The 17,567-nt window shown below is 45.8% G+C and overlaps 1 protein-coding gene across 9 annotated transcripts in view; it reads right to left on the reverse strand.

Moving 5' to 3' along the window:
- The window catches only part of SPATA13 (spermatogenesis associated 13), a 216,867-nt gene that overhangs the window by 58,680 nt on the left and 140,620 nt on the right, over positions 1 to 17,567 (reverse strand). For 8 of the 9 annotated variants that reach the window (XM_036831292.1, XM_036831296.1, XM_036831295.1 and 5 more), the window contains one exon: positions 13,816 to 15,408. In XM_036831292.1, coding sequence (XP_036687187.1) covers positions 13,816 to 15,249 — 1,434 coding nt within the window. In that variant the 5' untranslated portion in view covers positions 15,250 to 15,408. Of the gene's footprint in view, positions 1 to 13,815; positions 15,409 to 17,567 lie in introns of those variants that run through there. The other variant, XM_036831300.1, reaches the window with a different exon arrangement.

Here is a 17,567-nt window from a genome sequence, read left to right on the forward strand (position 1 = left end):
CCATGCCAAGCTCTCACTTTGTCCCAGCTTACCCTTCCCCTTCCCCGTGTCCTCAAGTCCATTCTCTACGTCTTCATCTTTATTCCTGTCTTGCCCTTAGGTTCTTCAGAACCTTTTTGGTTTTTTTTTTTAGATTCCATATATATGTGTTAGCATACGGTATATGTTCTTCTCTTTCTGACTTACTTCATTCTGTATGATAGTCTCTAGGTCCATCCACTTTACTACAAAACTCAATTTCGTTTCTTTTTATGGCTGAGTAATATTCCATTGTATATACATGCCACATCTTTTTTTTTCCAAACTTCTACTCTTTTTATACAGCAGGTTCTTATTAGTCATCCATTTTATACATATTAGTGTATATATGTGAATCCCAATCTCCCAATTCATCACACCACCACCCGCCACTTTCCCCCCTTGGGGTCCATACGTTTGTTCTCTACATCTGTGTCTCTATTTCTGCCCTGCAAAACGGTTCATCTGTACCATTTTTCTAGGTTCCACAAATATGCGTTAATATACAGTATTTGTTTTTCTCTTTCTTACTTCACTCTGTATGACAGTCTCTAGATCCATCCACATGTCTACAAATGACCCAATTTCATTACTTTTTACAGCTGAGTAATATTCCATTGTATATATGTACCACAACTTCTTTATCCATTCGTCTGTCAATGGGCATTTAGGTTGCTTCCATGACCTGGTTATTGTAAACAGTGCTGCAATGAACATTGGGGTGCATATGTCTTTTTGAATTATGTTTTTCTCAGCATATATGCCCAGTAGTGGGATTGCTGGGTCATATGGTAATTCTATTTTTAGTTTCTTAAGGAAACTCCATACTGTTCTCCATAGTGGCTGTATCAATTTACTTTCCCACCAACAGTGCAAGAGGGTTCCCTTTTCTCCACACCCTCTCCAGCGTTTGTTGTTTGTAGAATTTCTGATGATGCCCATTCTAACTGGTGTGAGGTGATACCTCATTGTAGTTTTGATTTGCATTTCTCTAATAATTAGTGATGTTGAGCATCTTTTCATATGTCTTCTTTGGAGAAATGTCTATTTAGGTCTTCTGCCCAGTTTTTGATTGGGTTGTTTGTTTTTTTAAAATTGAGCTGCATGAGCTGTTTATATATTTTGGAGATTAATCCTTTGTCCCTTGATTCGTTTGCAAATATTTTCTCCCATTCTGAGGGTTGGCTTTTCGTCTTGTTTGTAGTTTCTTTGCTTTGCAAAACCTTTTAAGTTTCATTAGGTCCCATTTGTTTATTTTTGTTTTTATTTCCATTGCTCTAGGAGGTGGATCAAAAAAGATCTTGCTGTGATTTATGTCAAAGAGTTTTCTTCCTATGTTTCCCTCTAAGAGTTTTATAGGGTCTGGTCTTACATTTAGGTCTCTAATCCATTTTGAGTTTATTTTTGTGTATGGTGTTAGGGAGTATTCTAATTTCATTCTTTTACATGTAGCTGTCCAGTTTTCCCAGCACCACTTATTGAATAGACTGTCTTTTCTCCACTGTATATCTTTGCCTCCTTTATCAAAGATAAGGTGACCATATGTGCGTGGGTTTACCTCTGGGCTTTCTATCCTATTCCATTGATCTATATTTCTGTTTTTGTGCCAGTACCATATTGTCTTGGTTACTGTAGCTTTGTAGTATAGTCTGAAGTCAGGGAGTCTGATTCCTCCAGCTCCGTTTTTTTCCCTTAAGACTGCTTTGGCTATTCGGAATCTTTTGTGTCTCCATACAAATTTTAAGATTTTTTTGTTCTGGTTCTGTAAAAAATGCCATTGGTAATTTGATAGAGATTGCACTGAATCTGTAGATTGCTTTGGGTAGTATAGTCATTTTCACAATGTTGATTCTTCCAATCGAAGAACATGGTATATCTCTCCATCTGTTTGTATCATCTTTAATTTCTTTCATCAGTGTCTTATAGTTTTCTGCATACAGGTCTTTTGTCTACCTAGGTAGGTTTATTCCTAGGTATTTTATTCTTTTTGTTGCAATGGTAAATGGGAGTGTTTCCTTAATTTCTCTTTCAGATTTTTCATCATTAGTGTATAGGAATGCAAGAGATTTCTGTGCATTAATTTTGTATCCTGCAACTTTACCAAATTCATTGATTAGCTCTAGCAGTTTTCTGGTGGCATCTTCAGGATTCTCTATGTATAGTATCATGTCATCCACAAACAGTGACAGTTTTACTTCTTCTTTTCCAATTTGTATTGCTTTTCTTTTTCTTCTCTGATTGCTGTCACTAGGACTTCCAAAACTATGTTGAGTAATAGTGGCGAGAGTGGACATCCTTGTCTTGTTCCTGATCTTAGAGGAAATGCTTTCAGTTTTTCACCATTGAGAATGATGTTTGCTGTGGGTTTGTTGCATATGGCCTTTATTATGTTGAGGTAGGTTCCCTCTATGCCCACTTTCTGGAGAGTTTTTATCATAAATGGGTGTCGAATTTTGTCAAAAGCTTTTTCTGCATCTATTAGGATGATCATATGGTTTTTCTTCTTCAATTTGTTAATACGGTATATCACATTGATTGATTTGCGTATATTGAAGAATCCTTGCATCCCTGGGATAAATCCCATTTGATTGTGGTGTATGATCCTTTTAATGTGCTGCTGGATTCTGTTTGCTAGTATTTTGTTGAGGATTTTTGTGTCTATATTCATCAGTGATACTGGTCTGTTTCTTTTTTTGTAGTATCTTTGTCTGGTTTTGGTACCAGGGTGATGGTGGCCTTGTAGAATGAGTTTGGGAGTGTTCCTCCCTCTGCTGTATTTTGGAAGAGTTTGAGAAGGATAGGTGTTAGCTCTTCTCTAAATGTCTGATAGAATTCGCCTATGAAGCCATCTGGTCCTGGACTTTTGTTTGTTGGAAGATTTTTAATCACAGTTTCAGTTTCATTACTTGTGATCTGTCTGTTTATATATTTATATTTCTTCCTGGTTCAGTCTTGGAAGGTTATACCTTTCTAAGAGTTTGTCCATTTCTTCCAGGTTGTCCATTTTATTGACATAGAGTTGCTTGTAGTAGTCTCTTACGATGCTTTGTATTTCTGCAGTGTCCATTGTAACTTCTCCTATTTCATTTCTAATTTTATTGATTTGAGTCCTCTCCCTCTTTTTCTTGATGAGTCTGGCTAAAGGTTTCTCAATTTTATTTTTCTTCTCAAAGAACCAGCTTTTAGTTTTATTGATCTTTGCTATTGTTTTCTTTGTTTCTATTTCATTTATTTCTGCTCTGATCTTTATGATTTCTTGCCTTACACTAACTTTGGGTTTTGTTTGTTCTTCTTTCTCTAATTGCTTTAGGTGTAAGGTTAGGTTGTTTATTTGAGATTTTTCTTGTTTCTTGAGGTAGGATTGTATTGCTATAAACTTCCCTCTTAAAACTGCTTTTACTGCATCCCATAGGTTTTGGGTCATCGTGTTTTCATTGTCATTTGTTTCTAGTTATTTTTTGATTTCTTCAGTGATCTCTTGGTTATTAAGTAGTGTATTGTTTAGCCTCCATGTGTTTGCATTTTTTACAGATTTTTTCCTGTAATTGATATCTAGTCTCATAGCATTGTGGTTGGATAAGATACTTGATACGATTTCAATTTTCTTAAATTTACCAAGGCTTGATTTGTGACCCAAGATATGATCTATCCTGGAGAATGTTCCATGAGCACTTGAAAAGAAAGTGTATTCTGCTGTTTTTGGATGGAATGTCCTATAAATATCAATTAAGTCCATCTTGTTTAATGTATCATTTAAAGCTTGTGTTTCCTTATTTATTTTCATTTTGGATGATCTGTCCATTGGTGAAACAGGGGTATTAAAGTCCCCTACTATGATTGTGTTACTGTCGATTTCCCCTTTTATGGCTGTTAGCATTTGCCTTATGCATTGAGGTGCTCCTATGTTGGGTGCATAAATATTCACAATTGTTATATCTTCTTTTTGGACTGATGCCTTGATCATTATGTAGTGTCCTTCTTTGTCTCTTGTAATAGTCTTTATTTTAAAGTCTATTTTGTCTGATATGAGAATTACTATTCCAGCTTTCTTTTGATTTCCATTTGCATGGAATATCTTTTTCCATCCCCTCACTTTCAGTCTGTATGTATCCCTAGGTCTGAAATGGGTCTCTTGTAGACAGCTTATATATGGGTCTTGTTTTTGTATCCATTCAGTCAGTCTATGCCTTTTGCTTGGAGCATTTAATCCATTTACATTTAAGGTAATTATTGATATGTACGTTCCTATTACCATTTTCTTAATTGTTTTGGGTTTGTTATTGTAGGTGTTTTCCTTCTCTTGTGTTTCCTGCCTAGAGAAGTTCCTTTAGCATTTGTTGTAAAGCTGGTTTGGTCGTGCTGAATTCTCTTAGCTTTTGCTTGTCTGTAAAGGTTTTAATTTCTCCGTCAAATCTGAATGAGATCCTTGCTGGGTCTAAACCTTTTTGAACATGAGACTTTGTTAATGCTGTTTGACTTCCTTTGTACAGAGAGAGAGAGGAATCAGGAGGAGGGGGAAAGGGACTTCCCTGGCGGTCCAGTGGTTAAGACTCCGAGCTTCCACTGCAAGGGGCGTGGGTTTGATCCCTGGTTGGGGAACTAACATCCCGCTCGCTGCATGGCATGGCCAAAAAAAAAAAAAAAAAGTTATCTAGAGATGATTTAAAGTATATTGGAGAATGTGAGTAGGTTATATGCAAATAATACACCATTGTATGTAAGGGACTTGGGCGTTCGTGGATTTTGGTATCTGTGAGGGGGAAAGGAGAAGGGGAAGCAGGGCCCAGGTTGCTCTCTGTGGAGGACAACGAAGGCTGATGTCTGTGTTCCCGGCATCAATGCATTTCAAGCCACGGTTGGCAGCACAAATATGCAAATCAACAGCCCAGAATGCCTTTAGAATCAAGGAAACTAAGGGCCCTTGGAGTAGAAGGCAGAATAGCACCTTCATAGTCATGACTGCCTCTGTGTTCTAGCTGAGGAGATCCCGGGTGCCCAGTCGCCCCACGCTGGGCGCCCCTCAACGCTTCCCTCTCCCTCCCCAGCCACAGCTACAGTTAACCTTGGGAGGAATCTAGTCCATCACGCCCCATGGAACAGTCCCCTAACGCTTCCTTGTCTCCAACCCACTCTCCGTCCTACCACTAAAACACACATCAGATCGTGGCTGGCCGTCGCCCAGAACGAACCCGGGGTCATTCAGAACCTCATCCGATGTGCCTTTCCAGCTCTGTCTTCACACGCAGTTATTCACCAGCCACACCACACAACTCGCCTTTGCCGCAGACCACCTGAGGCAACCGGAAATGAGGGGAAGGCTGCCCCCCTACGCTACCTTTCTGCCCGTCAATCCGGAAATTGTATCCTTCAGCATTCAGCTGAAACGTCACCTCCTGCAGGAAAACTTCACAAATCCCCCTGGGCTCTGCGCTCTCTTTCCTGTGCCTCTGCTAAAACCACTGCAATATTTTTACAGCCTTGATTTATTTATCTGGGTGTCACATGACAGCAGCTACTTACATTCTTTCCAAATTATCCAATACCATAGTCACATCCCCAGAGTCTGCAGCCTGGGAAACTGGCAGTTTAAGAAGCTTCATGAATGGGTCAAGGGATGAATGGGTGACTGGTGGACAAAGGAGCAAATAAGTGAGCAGTTCTGGGTGGCAAGGAAGCTGTCCTCAACTTACATTTATATGTGATTTTATAAAAATGAACTTAAGTTATCACTTGAGGATAACTAAATATCTCAAAACCTAAAACAATATCTTAGATCAGGAAATCAACCATCCCATTTCTGTCTCTTTCATAACCGATTTGAATTCCATGTACCCTGGAAACAAGCTGACTTCAATTTTCTTTCCCCCATTGTCAACAATCCTGTTTTAAAGTCTCCTATTTGGGACTTCCCTGGTGGCACAGTGGTTAAGAATCCGCTTGCTAACGCAGCAGACACAGATTTGAGCCCTGGTCCAGGAAGATCCCACGTGCCGCGGAGCAACTAAGCCTGTGTGCTACAACTACTGAGCCTGCGCTCTAGAGCCCGCAAGCCACAACTACTGAGCCCACGCGCCACAACTACTGAAGCCGGCACGCCTAGAGCCTGTGCTCCGCAACAAGAGAAGCCACCACAATGAGAAGCCCGCGCATCGCAATGAAGAGAAGGCCCATGTGCAGCAACGAAGACCCAACACAGCCAAAAATAAATAAATAAAATAAAAATAAAAATAAAATAAAGTCTCCTATTTGGTACCAGACACGTGAGAAGCAAAGTAATACATCTTTTCTAACCAACAAGTTTCCTCTGCTGGTGACAGAGTGTAAAAGGAAAGATTTAGGCCTTTTCAAACGTCTCTTTTCCATATTTTAGGCTCAGCGGGAAGCATCGCTGCATTGGGAGGAGAAAGGGGCCTGGGACGCAATGACAGGAGGCAGTGGATGACAAGGGCGTGGTGACGGGACGGTGGGAAAAGCACTCCAGAGGGAAGTCAGAGGAGTGAGGGCTTTGTGGGGACCTGCTGTTCCTTTTGGTAACACTCACTGACGTCAAATACACTCTGTAACCCCCATCTTTACACTTGAAAGGGTCCAGCCCATGAACCTGAGGAGTCAAGGAAACCCCGAGCCTGATTAGATCTGCTGGTCCCCAGGGCGCTCTGGGTAGAGCTCCTGGGGCTGTGGGAACAAGGGCCACCCCAGAGGGAAGGAAGACCACGTGGCGGCACCAAGGTGCTCCGTGAGAATCGAACGCGCGATGCTGCAAAAGATCTCGAGGATGTTTAGTTCAAAACCTGCAGTAAAAGAATTACAGATGAATAATTTATACTTCAGAAAGAGAAGAAACAAATCCAGACTTACAACGGAACCTGCTCTAAGTAAATATATAAAACATTCATACTGTGCGTTAGGGACTGGATCAGTCACGCACTGTGTCTAAGGCTCCCCGCCCGAGGCTCTGCCCTTCCAGGCACGACAGGGCTCTGGCCCTGGAGTCACAGCCCCTCCACTGTCCACAGCGGCTTCCTGTCCTGTGCCATCGGGTGACCCACCCAAACTGCCAGGAGAGGGACTGAATGAAGGTCCTCAGTGAGCTGCCCAGCCCACCCTAAGCGGCCGAACCCCCCCCGGAAAATCAAGAGGAGGGGCTCTGCTCCGGGCAGGGGCCAGCTGTGGCAGGCGGTGGCCCGAGCTCCGGGGAAGGGATGCTGGACTCAGAGTCAAAAGAGGAAACGGAGAGGAAACGCACCGGGCAGCGACGACACCGGCGTTTGAAAACTGGCCTTTGCCGATCCCGTCTCATTGAACCTTAATAGCCTTGCAGTGGACACTTCAAATTCTGTTCTACAGATAAGGAAGATGAAGAGATTCCACCAAAGGTCAGGAAACCAGCAAATGGTTAGAATTTGTCTGCACGCAGCAGACACTTCCCCTGGGCCTTGGTCCCCATCAAAGGCCTGGCTCCAGCCCCACTGCGGGGCTTGGGAGGGGCCTGTAACCTTGCCAGGCCTCAGTTTATTCACTGTTTAAAAACAGAAATCCAAATCCAAAAATGTTGACCTCCTTGACAGGGTGGCCGAGAAGGATCTTTATTCACTGAAAAACCATCAGATAAACATGAGCGGTTGCTATTAATACTTTTAGTTGTAAGAGCCAATGACATTTTTAAAGTTCCAAAGGGAGTTGGTAAAACTCCAGTCCCCAGCAGAGGGTGTAGCAATTTCTGGTCAACATATTTTAGACCAAATGCTTTATTCCACCATTTATTTCTTGCTTGAAAGGTTTTAATTTCATTCCTGGGGAACTGCTGTTTGTACTCTATAGAGATTCGTATCCAGTTAATAGAGTTCAATGAAAAAACCAGGATTACAAGTCATGTTTAACTCTTTCAGGGGTTAATGCCTCTCTTTCCTAAACCAAGAGTTAGCGTGGGTAGATGTGGAAGAGAAATGCCCAAACCTAACATACAGGATATTAGTACCTAGAGGAGCCTTGGCCTGGACAGCAGGTCTCAAGCTTCGGTGCCTGAGATATTTCCCTGGGTATTGTGTTAAAGGTCCAGATTACTGCTTCTGATTCAGTAGCTCCAGGTGGGGCTCAGGACCCGTGCCTTTACCTTGCATCCCGAGTGGTCCGATTCCAAACTGTGAGAAACTCTGGCTACAAGATGGGAAGTAATTTGCAGAATTTAACTGGTTTGTACTGAAGGGTCTGACCAAAGGTGGCAATTTTAACCAACAATGAATATGATAAAAGCTAATATTTATGCTTTATTGTTAATATTAATGATTACTAATAATAACCAATTGTATAATTTTAATTATAATATATAATATGTAATATAGTGATATTTTAATTTTAATTATAAAATTAATATAATTTTTATAATATTGTTTAATAATATGTAATATTATATGTAATATAATAATATAGTATATAATATAAGATAAACTAATAAGATTAATAATAATGATATTAAGCGTAATAATATTCTACTATGTTCCAGGCACTGTGGTATGTATCTTATACGCATTATTTCATTTACTCCTGATAGGTATTATTACCTGCATTTTTAAAGAAATGAGGCTTAAATAGGTCAAGTATTTTTCTTAAGGACGTACAGCTGGTTAGCAGCAAAGCCAGGACTTGAACTCGGGCAGCCCTCCCACAAAGCCCGACTATTCCACACCAGAGAGCCTCCCCACCACTCAGAAACGCTGGCATCGCTGGCTGGCAACCAATCCTGGGGCTCCCCCCCCATTCCTGAACCAGGGGCGACCCCCTCAGCTGCCCTGTGCTCTTCCTGAGTGAATGGCGCGTTCTAATCGTCCTTGTGTCCTCACACTGTCCCTGGTGGGAGAAACAGAGGTAACAGTCGGTTTATACAGGGACGTGTGACAAACTGTGCTGATGTTGTTCTTCTGTCAATTCATGCCTACGGCCTTCCTTCCGACAGTCACCGCAGACACATCAACGTGAACATGTGTCACCGGGCCAAATGAAAAGTAATTCCCAACCCTGGACGCTCTTTCCTCTTGATTATCATAGGGAAGCTTAAGATGAGAAAAACAGAACAGGAGAAAAACATAGATACTGCCATCAGTTTCTTAATCATCAGGCTCAAATTTCCCCTGAAGAATACTGACACTACTTTTCTACATTTCATAACTTCATTAAGGCCTTATTATGCCTTTGTTAGGCACAAATTAAAACAAGGCACCAAATAAGCAAAAATACTAAAACTTTGACAAATACACTGTGATACTGGTTCATATCATTTCTTTTAAGAATTTCATATACTTTAGAAAACTTAAAATTCATAGCAAATATGATATAGCATATCATTTATACTTGATTACAAACGGTTATTACAGTAATTTTTATAAAAACTAGGCTCTTGCGCAGGTATATAGGTATACCTACAATTGGTGAATTTTGTCATGAAAATTATACCTCAATAAAGCTCCTAAAAATCTTGGGCAGGTTTTCTAGGGTCACTACATTTACCTCTATGTAGGCAACCTCATCTTTCTGGAATTTCTAGGCTCTGTGAAACAGCTGTGGATAATTCTAACCTCTAGCAGAACTGTTTAAATCTCCCAACTACCTATGTAAGTAACCTGGAGAGTAATGTCTAAGTAATCTGCAAAGAGTCAAAATTATGCAATATTTGTGTCTCTGACTAAATTACAGAAAAAACCAGTACCTCAGAACCATCATTATGTATGAAGTACCCCTCGTGATCACATAAAGTTCCAGAGTTCCTAATCCACGCTGAAAATAGGCCTGATTTAGCCCCTACTCACCTACTGGATTGATTATTCCAGTACTAGAAGCTAGAGAGAGGCTTTATTTTAGTGACAGTGTACCTGGTGATGCCACAGAAATCCCCTCCTTTTTCAGAGGCAGCAGCAGAAAGCGGGCAGTGGTCCAGGGGCGGGGGCCGGCGGAGCACATGAAGTCCCCAGGCGCCCAGGCCGGACAGCGCCGGGCGGGGATGGTGACCTTGGCGGGTGGAAGCCCCAGGCAGGAATGACACTGTGCATCCCGCAGAACTAAAGTCTCCCAGTCCAGCGCTCAAATCGTCTCAACTGCATAAGGCTGCATACTGCAAGGGCTTCCAACGATTTTGAGGGCACAAGTCCCTGAGGAAGAAAGCTACAAGACCCTCAAACATTTGAGTGCTGGAGCCAACTGTAAGGCTTGGCTTACTCTATTCAGAAACATCTTTGATTCCTCAATGTTTACCAAGTAACGTATAGACTATCTGGAATCCAAGAGTCCATGATCTGAACCTAACAATTTCATCTTAACTGGGATGGTGCCGCAACACCAGATCAAACTTATATCCTGTTCTCTCAAATCACATAAAATCGCTGTACATCTGACCACTGAAATGCCCCACCTTCCTCTCCGTAACTACCTGCAGAAATCTCACCTTCTTCAAATCAGATGTGATCACCCCTATTAAGCTTTCCTTCATTTGGTACATGGGTAAGAACTACAACTCTTGTGAAATCCCACAGCATCATGGTTTTACCTCTTTTGAGGAATTTAATCCATTCTGCATGTTCTACTATGATTTAGATACATCTTGGGTCATCAATAATCTTCCTCGACATCACCCACTATTCCTTAGAGCTACACCTGAGTGTCTTACACCTGGGAGGTACTCCACAATTTGATGTGACGTGTTACTGAATAAACATATAAATCTCACAATCCTCCAGAAGCCTGTAACACGGTGAGTGTTAACAACCAGTTTTGGAAAAAACTGACCTTAACTGGCCACTGTCTGAAGAAGTCAGGCAATCTAGGATGGAAAAATCATTAAACGGATAGTGAACACCAGACAATGTCAGCCAGTGTGAAGCACTGGGCTGAGTGTTCACCACATAATTTCCTTGGTTCTTACAAACCTCCAAGGCAGAGAAAGCTCTTCCACATTCTATCTTTGAGAAGTTCAAGGGCTTGCCTAACGTTTGGCATCTTTGGAAGGCAGAGCTGGGACCCCAACCAAACTAGAAACATTTACCAAAAGAAGACTTAAGCTCCCTGTAAAGGAGTTACAATGGATTCTCATCACTTAAAAGAGCTTCATCTATGGTACATTTCAGCACCACCAGGAACTAGGGCATCCATACCACAGGACTAAGGACAGGGCCCCCTCCCGCTGACCTAATTCAGCCAGTGAGTTACTGTGTGACTCTGTAGGAACACCAGCAGCGACACTAAACGCCTGTGTCTGCACCTTTATACGGGAACAGGTATAAATGCTCAGCTGCATTTCACAACCAAGTAACAATTTCAGTCTCATTCCCCAGATCATCGTTGTTACAACAAAGTTTACCACTAGGTGGCAGGAGTGCAACGCTAAGGAGGCTATTTTTGGACACAGTCTTGTTAAACAGTGTGCAGTTTTTCAAAGATTTTGTCCCTTTAGGAGTAGTATGTTACAAATGATTCTAAATTTTAAAAAATTATTCTCCCTTATTGAAAATTTCATGATGCTTATGCATCTTAAATAACATAATACACACAGGTTTCAACTTTTTTAAATTCAACCATAACCACAGCTCAAAATAGCTTTAAACATATAGATGAAACCATACTATCAATAAATTAAAAAATAACACAGTGTACATTAAAATATAGTAAAGACTGTTATTTAGTTTTATGGGAGGCTATATAAGACTGATAAATACTGCTTCTAACCCATGAAGGCTGGAACTGTCGCATTTCGCAAGGTGCTTTTTGGTTTGTTTTGTTTGCTTCATTTGGTTTGTACTTTGTTTCTAAATGTCAAAATAAAAGAGGAGGTTTCAGATTGTATTTTGCAAGTACTCTGCAAGTAACACTAAAGACTACCAATATATACAATGCAAACTGGGCAAAATCATCACTATATTTTCTCTTTCTGACATTTACTCTAAAAGCACAAGAGGAAGCTTGATGTGCTACATGAGAATTTTGCGGAAATGAATGCAACCTAAAAATGTAATGAATAGCTTAAAGAAAATCCGTAGAATTATCAACATGCATGCCCTATTAATAACTTGTGTCTTTCTGCTTTCTCTCTTTGGTGATCCCTTGTGGGTAGAAACTAAATGATATAAACTACGAACAGCAAATATGCATGTAAAAGTATATAATGGTCAAAAATTACCCTGGGAAGTAACTAAGTTAGAAACTTAACTCTTGAATATGTTTAGTTAATACGTGTTCAGGAATAAAATATTTTAATGATTTTTTTTTTTTTTACTGGTTTTGTTAAGCAGAAAATAAAATCTCCACCTTAAGCATAAAGAACCCTCTAGAACTAGGCAAATCCCTCTTTTGAAGGAGGAGGGGGGTGTCCTGAACCATCAGTGTGGCAGGACGGGGTGCCTGGGGTAAGGAATTACACTTCATCTCATCATCCAGGGAGACGTGAAGCCCAGACCGGCTCAGGCCTTGATCAATAACACAAACCAGAGCAGAGTCGGGACTCCTTCCCACGGCTGACACCTAGTCTCGTGTCCTTACAAGTGTTCCATGGACTTCTTTGGAAATATGCAAATGAGCAAGTGGTCATCAACACACAGGACCTCTGGAAGACAGACTGGCCGCCCGAGGTCTCCATGCAAACCCAGATCCAGAAAAAGTGAGGCAGCCTCCCTTCTCTGGCTACCCAGGGACCCATGAGGCAGATTTAGATGTCCTGAAAGTGATCTGTGGTAGGCTCTACCTTCTAAGGCTCCCTGCAAAGCAAAGGTTAAAAACAGTCCAGAGGCTGCCTTGGCTTCCAAGTTTGCTGTATCATTACTCATCTGCAGGCAGCAAGGCAAAACTGAGGTCCTCTCCGGGGATCAGTGGGAAGCAACCGTTGCAAGCACCAATTTATACCTGTGATATAGTCTAGGAACTTACGGAGAGAACAATTTGCAATATGGACACATGCATGCATCTCCTCGGCTCTCAGCTCTGTAAGGGACCATTACTGAATGCATTTATAAAGTGAAAATTACACAGTAAGGTTGCCCGGATTCTTGACAGGATATGAAAAGACCTTTGCTCTTGGAGCCTTGACAGTTATTAGTGAATTCAATTCATGAAATGCTTATGTTCTACTCTAAAAATAAGTCCATGCTACTTTACATAAATAGGCTATTTTTAAATTAAAGTATGTAGTTACCAGTAAAAAATAAATAAAAATAAGTACAATAACCATCATAAAAATTCCTTTGAACCATCATCACTCAGGCGTTGACAGGTATCACACTGCATGTTTCTAATTCACTCCCGGAAATAAAGCAGACTTAGAATATGTAATGGTTTCTTCATAAAGAATCTCATTCATATGAACTCTGCTGGAAAGGATATAGAAACACTTTAAAGTAGAAAGAGAAGAAAGTTCTGGGTAATAAAAAAAAAATGTTTCAAAAATCAAGATTTTGAGAGCCCCTATCAGCTAGCTGCATGGACTACAAAAGAGATGTTTTCAACTTTTCTCCCCAAATCTAGCACACGGCTGGGGCACCTGTCTTCGGAAGGAACTGTACGGTAAATGCCATCTCAAGGAGTTTCACACAACAGCAACTCATTTCAGAACAGAGAAAGACTACTCCTGAGCCTGGTGAACAGCAACTTAACAAGAATGATCGTGAGGCCAAGAGAATCAGCTCAGGATCCCGGCCTCCAGGCAAGTGAAGGGACCCGCTGTGCCACGGGCCGTCTCCGGGGAGGGAGGGAGGGAGGGTGGCGCTGTGACAGGCACCCGTCACGTGGCGGGTCACCAAGGATGCCCCGCTCGGCCCTTACCTCCTCCGTCTTTTCTTCTGGACAGTTCGCCCCTCCGAGGCTCTGCTGCGGGTGGCTGCCGGCGCCGCTGTTCTCACTGCCCAGGTCACAGGCGGTTTGCAGCGCATCCTGGAAGGACCCGGGACCTTGCTCCCTCTGGACGGGCCCCTCTGCCCTTTCCTCGCTGTCCACTGAACTCAGGGACAGCGCGCTGACACTGTTGGGACACTTGGCAGGGGCTGCGTCGGGGCTCCGAGGGCTGGGGGGCTTGGGCGTGGTGGGCCTCGCAGGGCCGAGAGGAGGCTCGGGCTCCAGGGGAGACCGGTCGCCAGGGCCCGGTTCCTTGGAGCCTCTGTCCGACACCTCCCGGGCCGCGGGCCCGGAGGAAGAGCCGGGGGCGCGAGGAGCGGCACCTCCGGCAGCCGCGTCCCGGGCCGAGCCCCCAGCACCCGCCAGGCCGGGGTCCGGGGGCTCCGCGCCCCTCCGCCCGCGCTCGGGGCCGGCGACCGCGCGGCGGGAGTAGTCGTCGTGCAGCCGGCTGTACGGCCGCGGCCCGGGCGGGGCGCCCCCGGGGTCCCCCAGCCGGCCGGCCGCGCCGCCGCCCACGAGCCGCAGCACCCGGGCCAGGTCCGGGGCCCGCAGCGGGCTCCTGCAGCGCCTGGGCCCCGCGGGGGCCCCGCCGGAGCTGTCGGAGTCGGCGGACGAGCCGCTCAGCGTCCTCCGCGGGCCCCGGCTCTCGGGCGCGCGCCGCAGCTCGGCCAGGTGCGAGGCCGACTTCCGCCGGAAGGAGCTCTTCTTGAGGAAGGTCAGGCTGTCCGTACTCTTGCTCCGCCTGCAGAAGCCGTTCCTCTCGGGCTCCCGCGCCGGGGCCTCGCGCGCCGCGGGCTCCGGGGCGGGCGGCTCCGGGTCCAGGAGGCGAATGCGCCCCAGGCCGTAGGCGCGGCGGATGCTGCGGGACCGGAGGGCGCCGCGCGCGAAGCCGTCGTCGGGCTCCTCGGGGTCCGAGCCGTCGGACGCGAAGCCCGGCCCCGGGGAGCACCGGCCCGCGGGGGCTCCGGCCGCCGCGCCGTTGGGGACCGCCTTGCCCAGGTCGCGTTCCTCGGCCCCCTCTTTGGCGGCGTCCCATCCCTCCCGGTTCTGAATTCCCTGGAGGACCGAGGTCTTCAGTTTTTTGAAAGACCCCATTTTCCGGAAGGAGGCCAGGGCGTTCCACGTGGAGGAGCTGCCCACGAGGCCGGCGGGCCGGGGCCGCTCGGGGTCGGCGCGCGTCCTGTTCGCGCCGGCGGAGAAGAGGCGCAGGAGGCGGGCCGGGCTGAGCCGCGCCTCCCGGGCGCCCGCGCCGCCGCAGCCGCCGTGGCGACACGCCGGGTAGGTCACCATGCCGGGGTCTTTGGGATCAGAGATGGGACCGGGGACCGCAGCTCTGCGCCCGTGGCCGTTCTGGGCCGTGGTCATGGTCTGGCGGCCGGGAGCCCACGGGCACAGGGCAGCGCGGTTCAGACCCACGCGCGCCTCCGTGTCCCCCGGCTCCGCGCGCACGCCTTCCTCCCCGAGGCCGCCGGCCTGGCCTTCCCGCCTGCCGTGCACATCGGGCTCCGCGGTCGTGGTCACCGCCTGCAGCGGAAAACAAAGCAGAGAGTTAGCGTCTGCGCCCACGAGAGACTCCCTCTATCAACGGGGGCTCATCTATTTTGTTTAATAATTGCTAACAGAAAACCAGGCCTGCCCCCTGACAGGGCCGATCACATAAAACCTATTTTAAATTAAGTTAAAATGTCACTTTTTTCTCCTAATTCATTTCGCATTAAATGAGAGGGAAGAATGCAAATTATGCATTCATTAAAAAAAAGATAATTATAGGTTGTGCATTCAATATGATGGTAAACCCTGAAATCCACTGGAACTCGTTAAAGGAAACTTTTGAAAAACTTCTAGAATGAAAAAGCCAAGGCATCATTCAAGACTATGTCTTCTCTTTATTCGAAATAGAAGACATCTTCAGTTATCTCAGACACACACACGCGCACACAACAAAACCCAACACTATCTCAAAATGTGTCACAGGGAAACGCTGAACTAGGTTAAATTTAATGCAGCTCATAGGAGGCTGAGTGCTTAGTATACAAGAGGCCTCAGGCAAGGATGAGTTGTGATGGAGACCAAGACACTTTTAGCTGCATATTGTCTACAAAATACCCCAAAACTCTAATGGCAGAGCTACAAAGCGCCACAGGGCCACGAGAGCAGGAGGGACCACGCTGAGGTGGCCTCAGGTCAGGCTCTGTGAAGGAAACCGCATTAGAAGGGCCTCTAACTGGCTGGGGAACGGAGGTGAGGATAATACTGAAACATAAGAAATTCAGACACAGAAATTCAGATTAAACAAATACCCGCACCGTCTACCTCGCTCCCTCAGACCCAGAAGCCCACCGCACACCTGCGTCTGTGCTCTCCCCCAGGTGCAAATGCTGCTCCCTTGGCCTTTGCCCATCAGGCCAAGACCTGCTCAGCCCTCAAGGGCTAGCATGCTCCCCTGCACTCACTGAACGATTAGGGAAGGAAGGGAGGAAGGGAGGAAGGGAGGAAGGGAGGGAGGAAGGGAGGGAGGGAGGGAGGAAGGAAGGGAGGAAGGGAGGGAGGGAGGAAGGAAGGGAGGAAGGGAGGGAGGAAGGAAGGAAGGGAGGGAGGGAGGAAGAAGGAAGGAAGGAAGGGAGGGAGGAAGGAAGGGAGGAAGGGAGGGAGGGAGGAAGGAAGGGAGGAAGAAGGAAGGAAGGAAGGGAGGGAGGAAGGAAGGGAGGAAGGGAGGGAGGGAGGGAGGAAGAAGGAAGGAAGGAAGGGAGGGAGGAAGGAAGGGAGGGAGGAAGGAAGGAAGGAAGGGAGGAAGGAAGGAAGGGAGGGAGGAAGGGAGGGAGGAAGGAAGGGAGGAAGGGAGGAAGGAAGGGAGGAAGGGAGGGAGGAAGAGAGGGAGGGAGGAAGGAAGGGAGGGAGGGAGGGAGGGAGAAGGAAGGAAGGGAGGAAGGAAGGAAGGAAGGGGGGAAGGGAGGGAGGGAGGGAGGGAGGAAGAAGAAGGAAGGAAGGAAGGGAAGAAGGAAGGAGGAAGAGAGGAAAGGAAGGAGGCAGGAAGTGAGGGAGGGAGGAACGGAGGAATGGAGGAAGGGAGGGAAGAAGGAAGGGAGGGAAGGAGGAAGGGAGGGAGGAAGGAAGGAAGGAAGGGAGGGAGGGAGGGAGGAAGGGAGGGAGGAAAGGAGGGAGGGAGGGAGGGAGGAAGGGAGGGAGGAAGGAAGGGAGGGAGGAAGGAAGGGAGGGAGGAAGGAAGGAAGGGAGGGAGGGAGGGAAGAGTATGATCATAATCCGAAAAGGCTACCATTTATGAAGTGCTTACATGGCAGGCCCCTGTACTAAGCGCTTTCAAAACATCATGACACTGAGTAGTCATGCAAACCTACAAAGTCCACCGAATGATTTCCATTTCATACACAATCAAATGGACGCTTGGGCAGGTTAGGTAATTCATCTGGGGGTCCTGCGGCTCCCCCACCCCAAAGCCTACGCGCTTCTTCACTGCTTCAAACTAATGAACAAAGACAGAGGCAGAGCTGGGATTTGAACACAGGCATGATTCCAAGTTCAGTGCCTTATGACATAACCCGGACTTAAGTCAAATCCCGGAAGGCCTCACGACGCCAGTCAAGGCCGTTATTCCAAAGGCAACATTAAAGGCAGAAGAGAAGGAGCAAGTTGTATAAAGACCTGAGGTCAGGCCCCAATTTGGC

The sequence above is a fragment of the Balaenoptera musculus genome, chromosome 18 (assembly GCF_009873245.2).
Source record: "Balaenoptera musculus isolate JJ_BM4_2016_0621 chromosome 18, mBalMus1.pri.v3, whole genome shotgun sequence".
In the NCBI taxonomy this organism is placed as follows: Eukaryota; Metazoa; Chordata; class Mammalia; order Artiodactyla; family Balaenopteridae; genus Balaenoptera; species Balaenoptera musculus.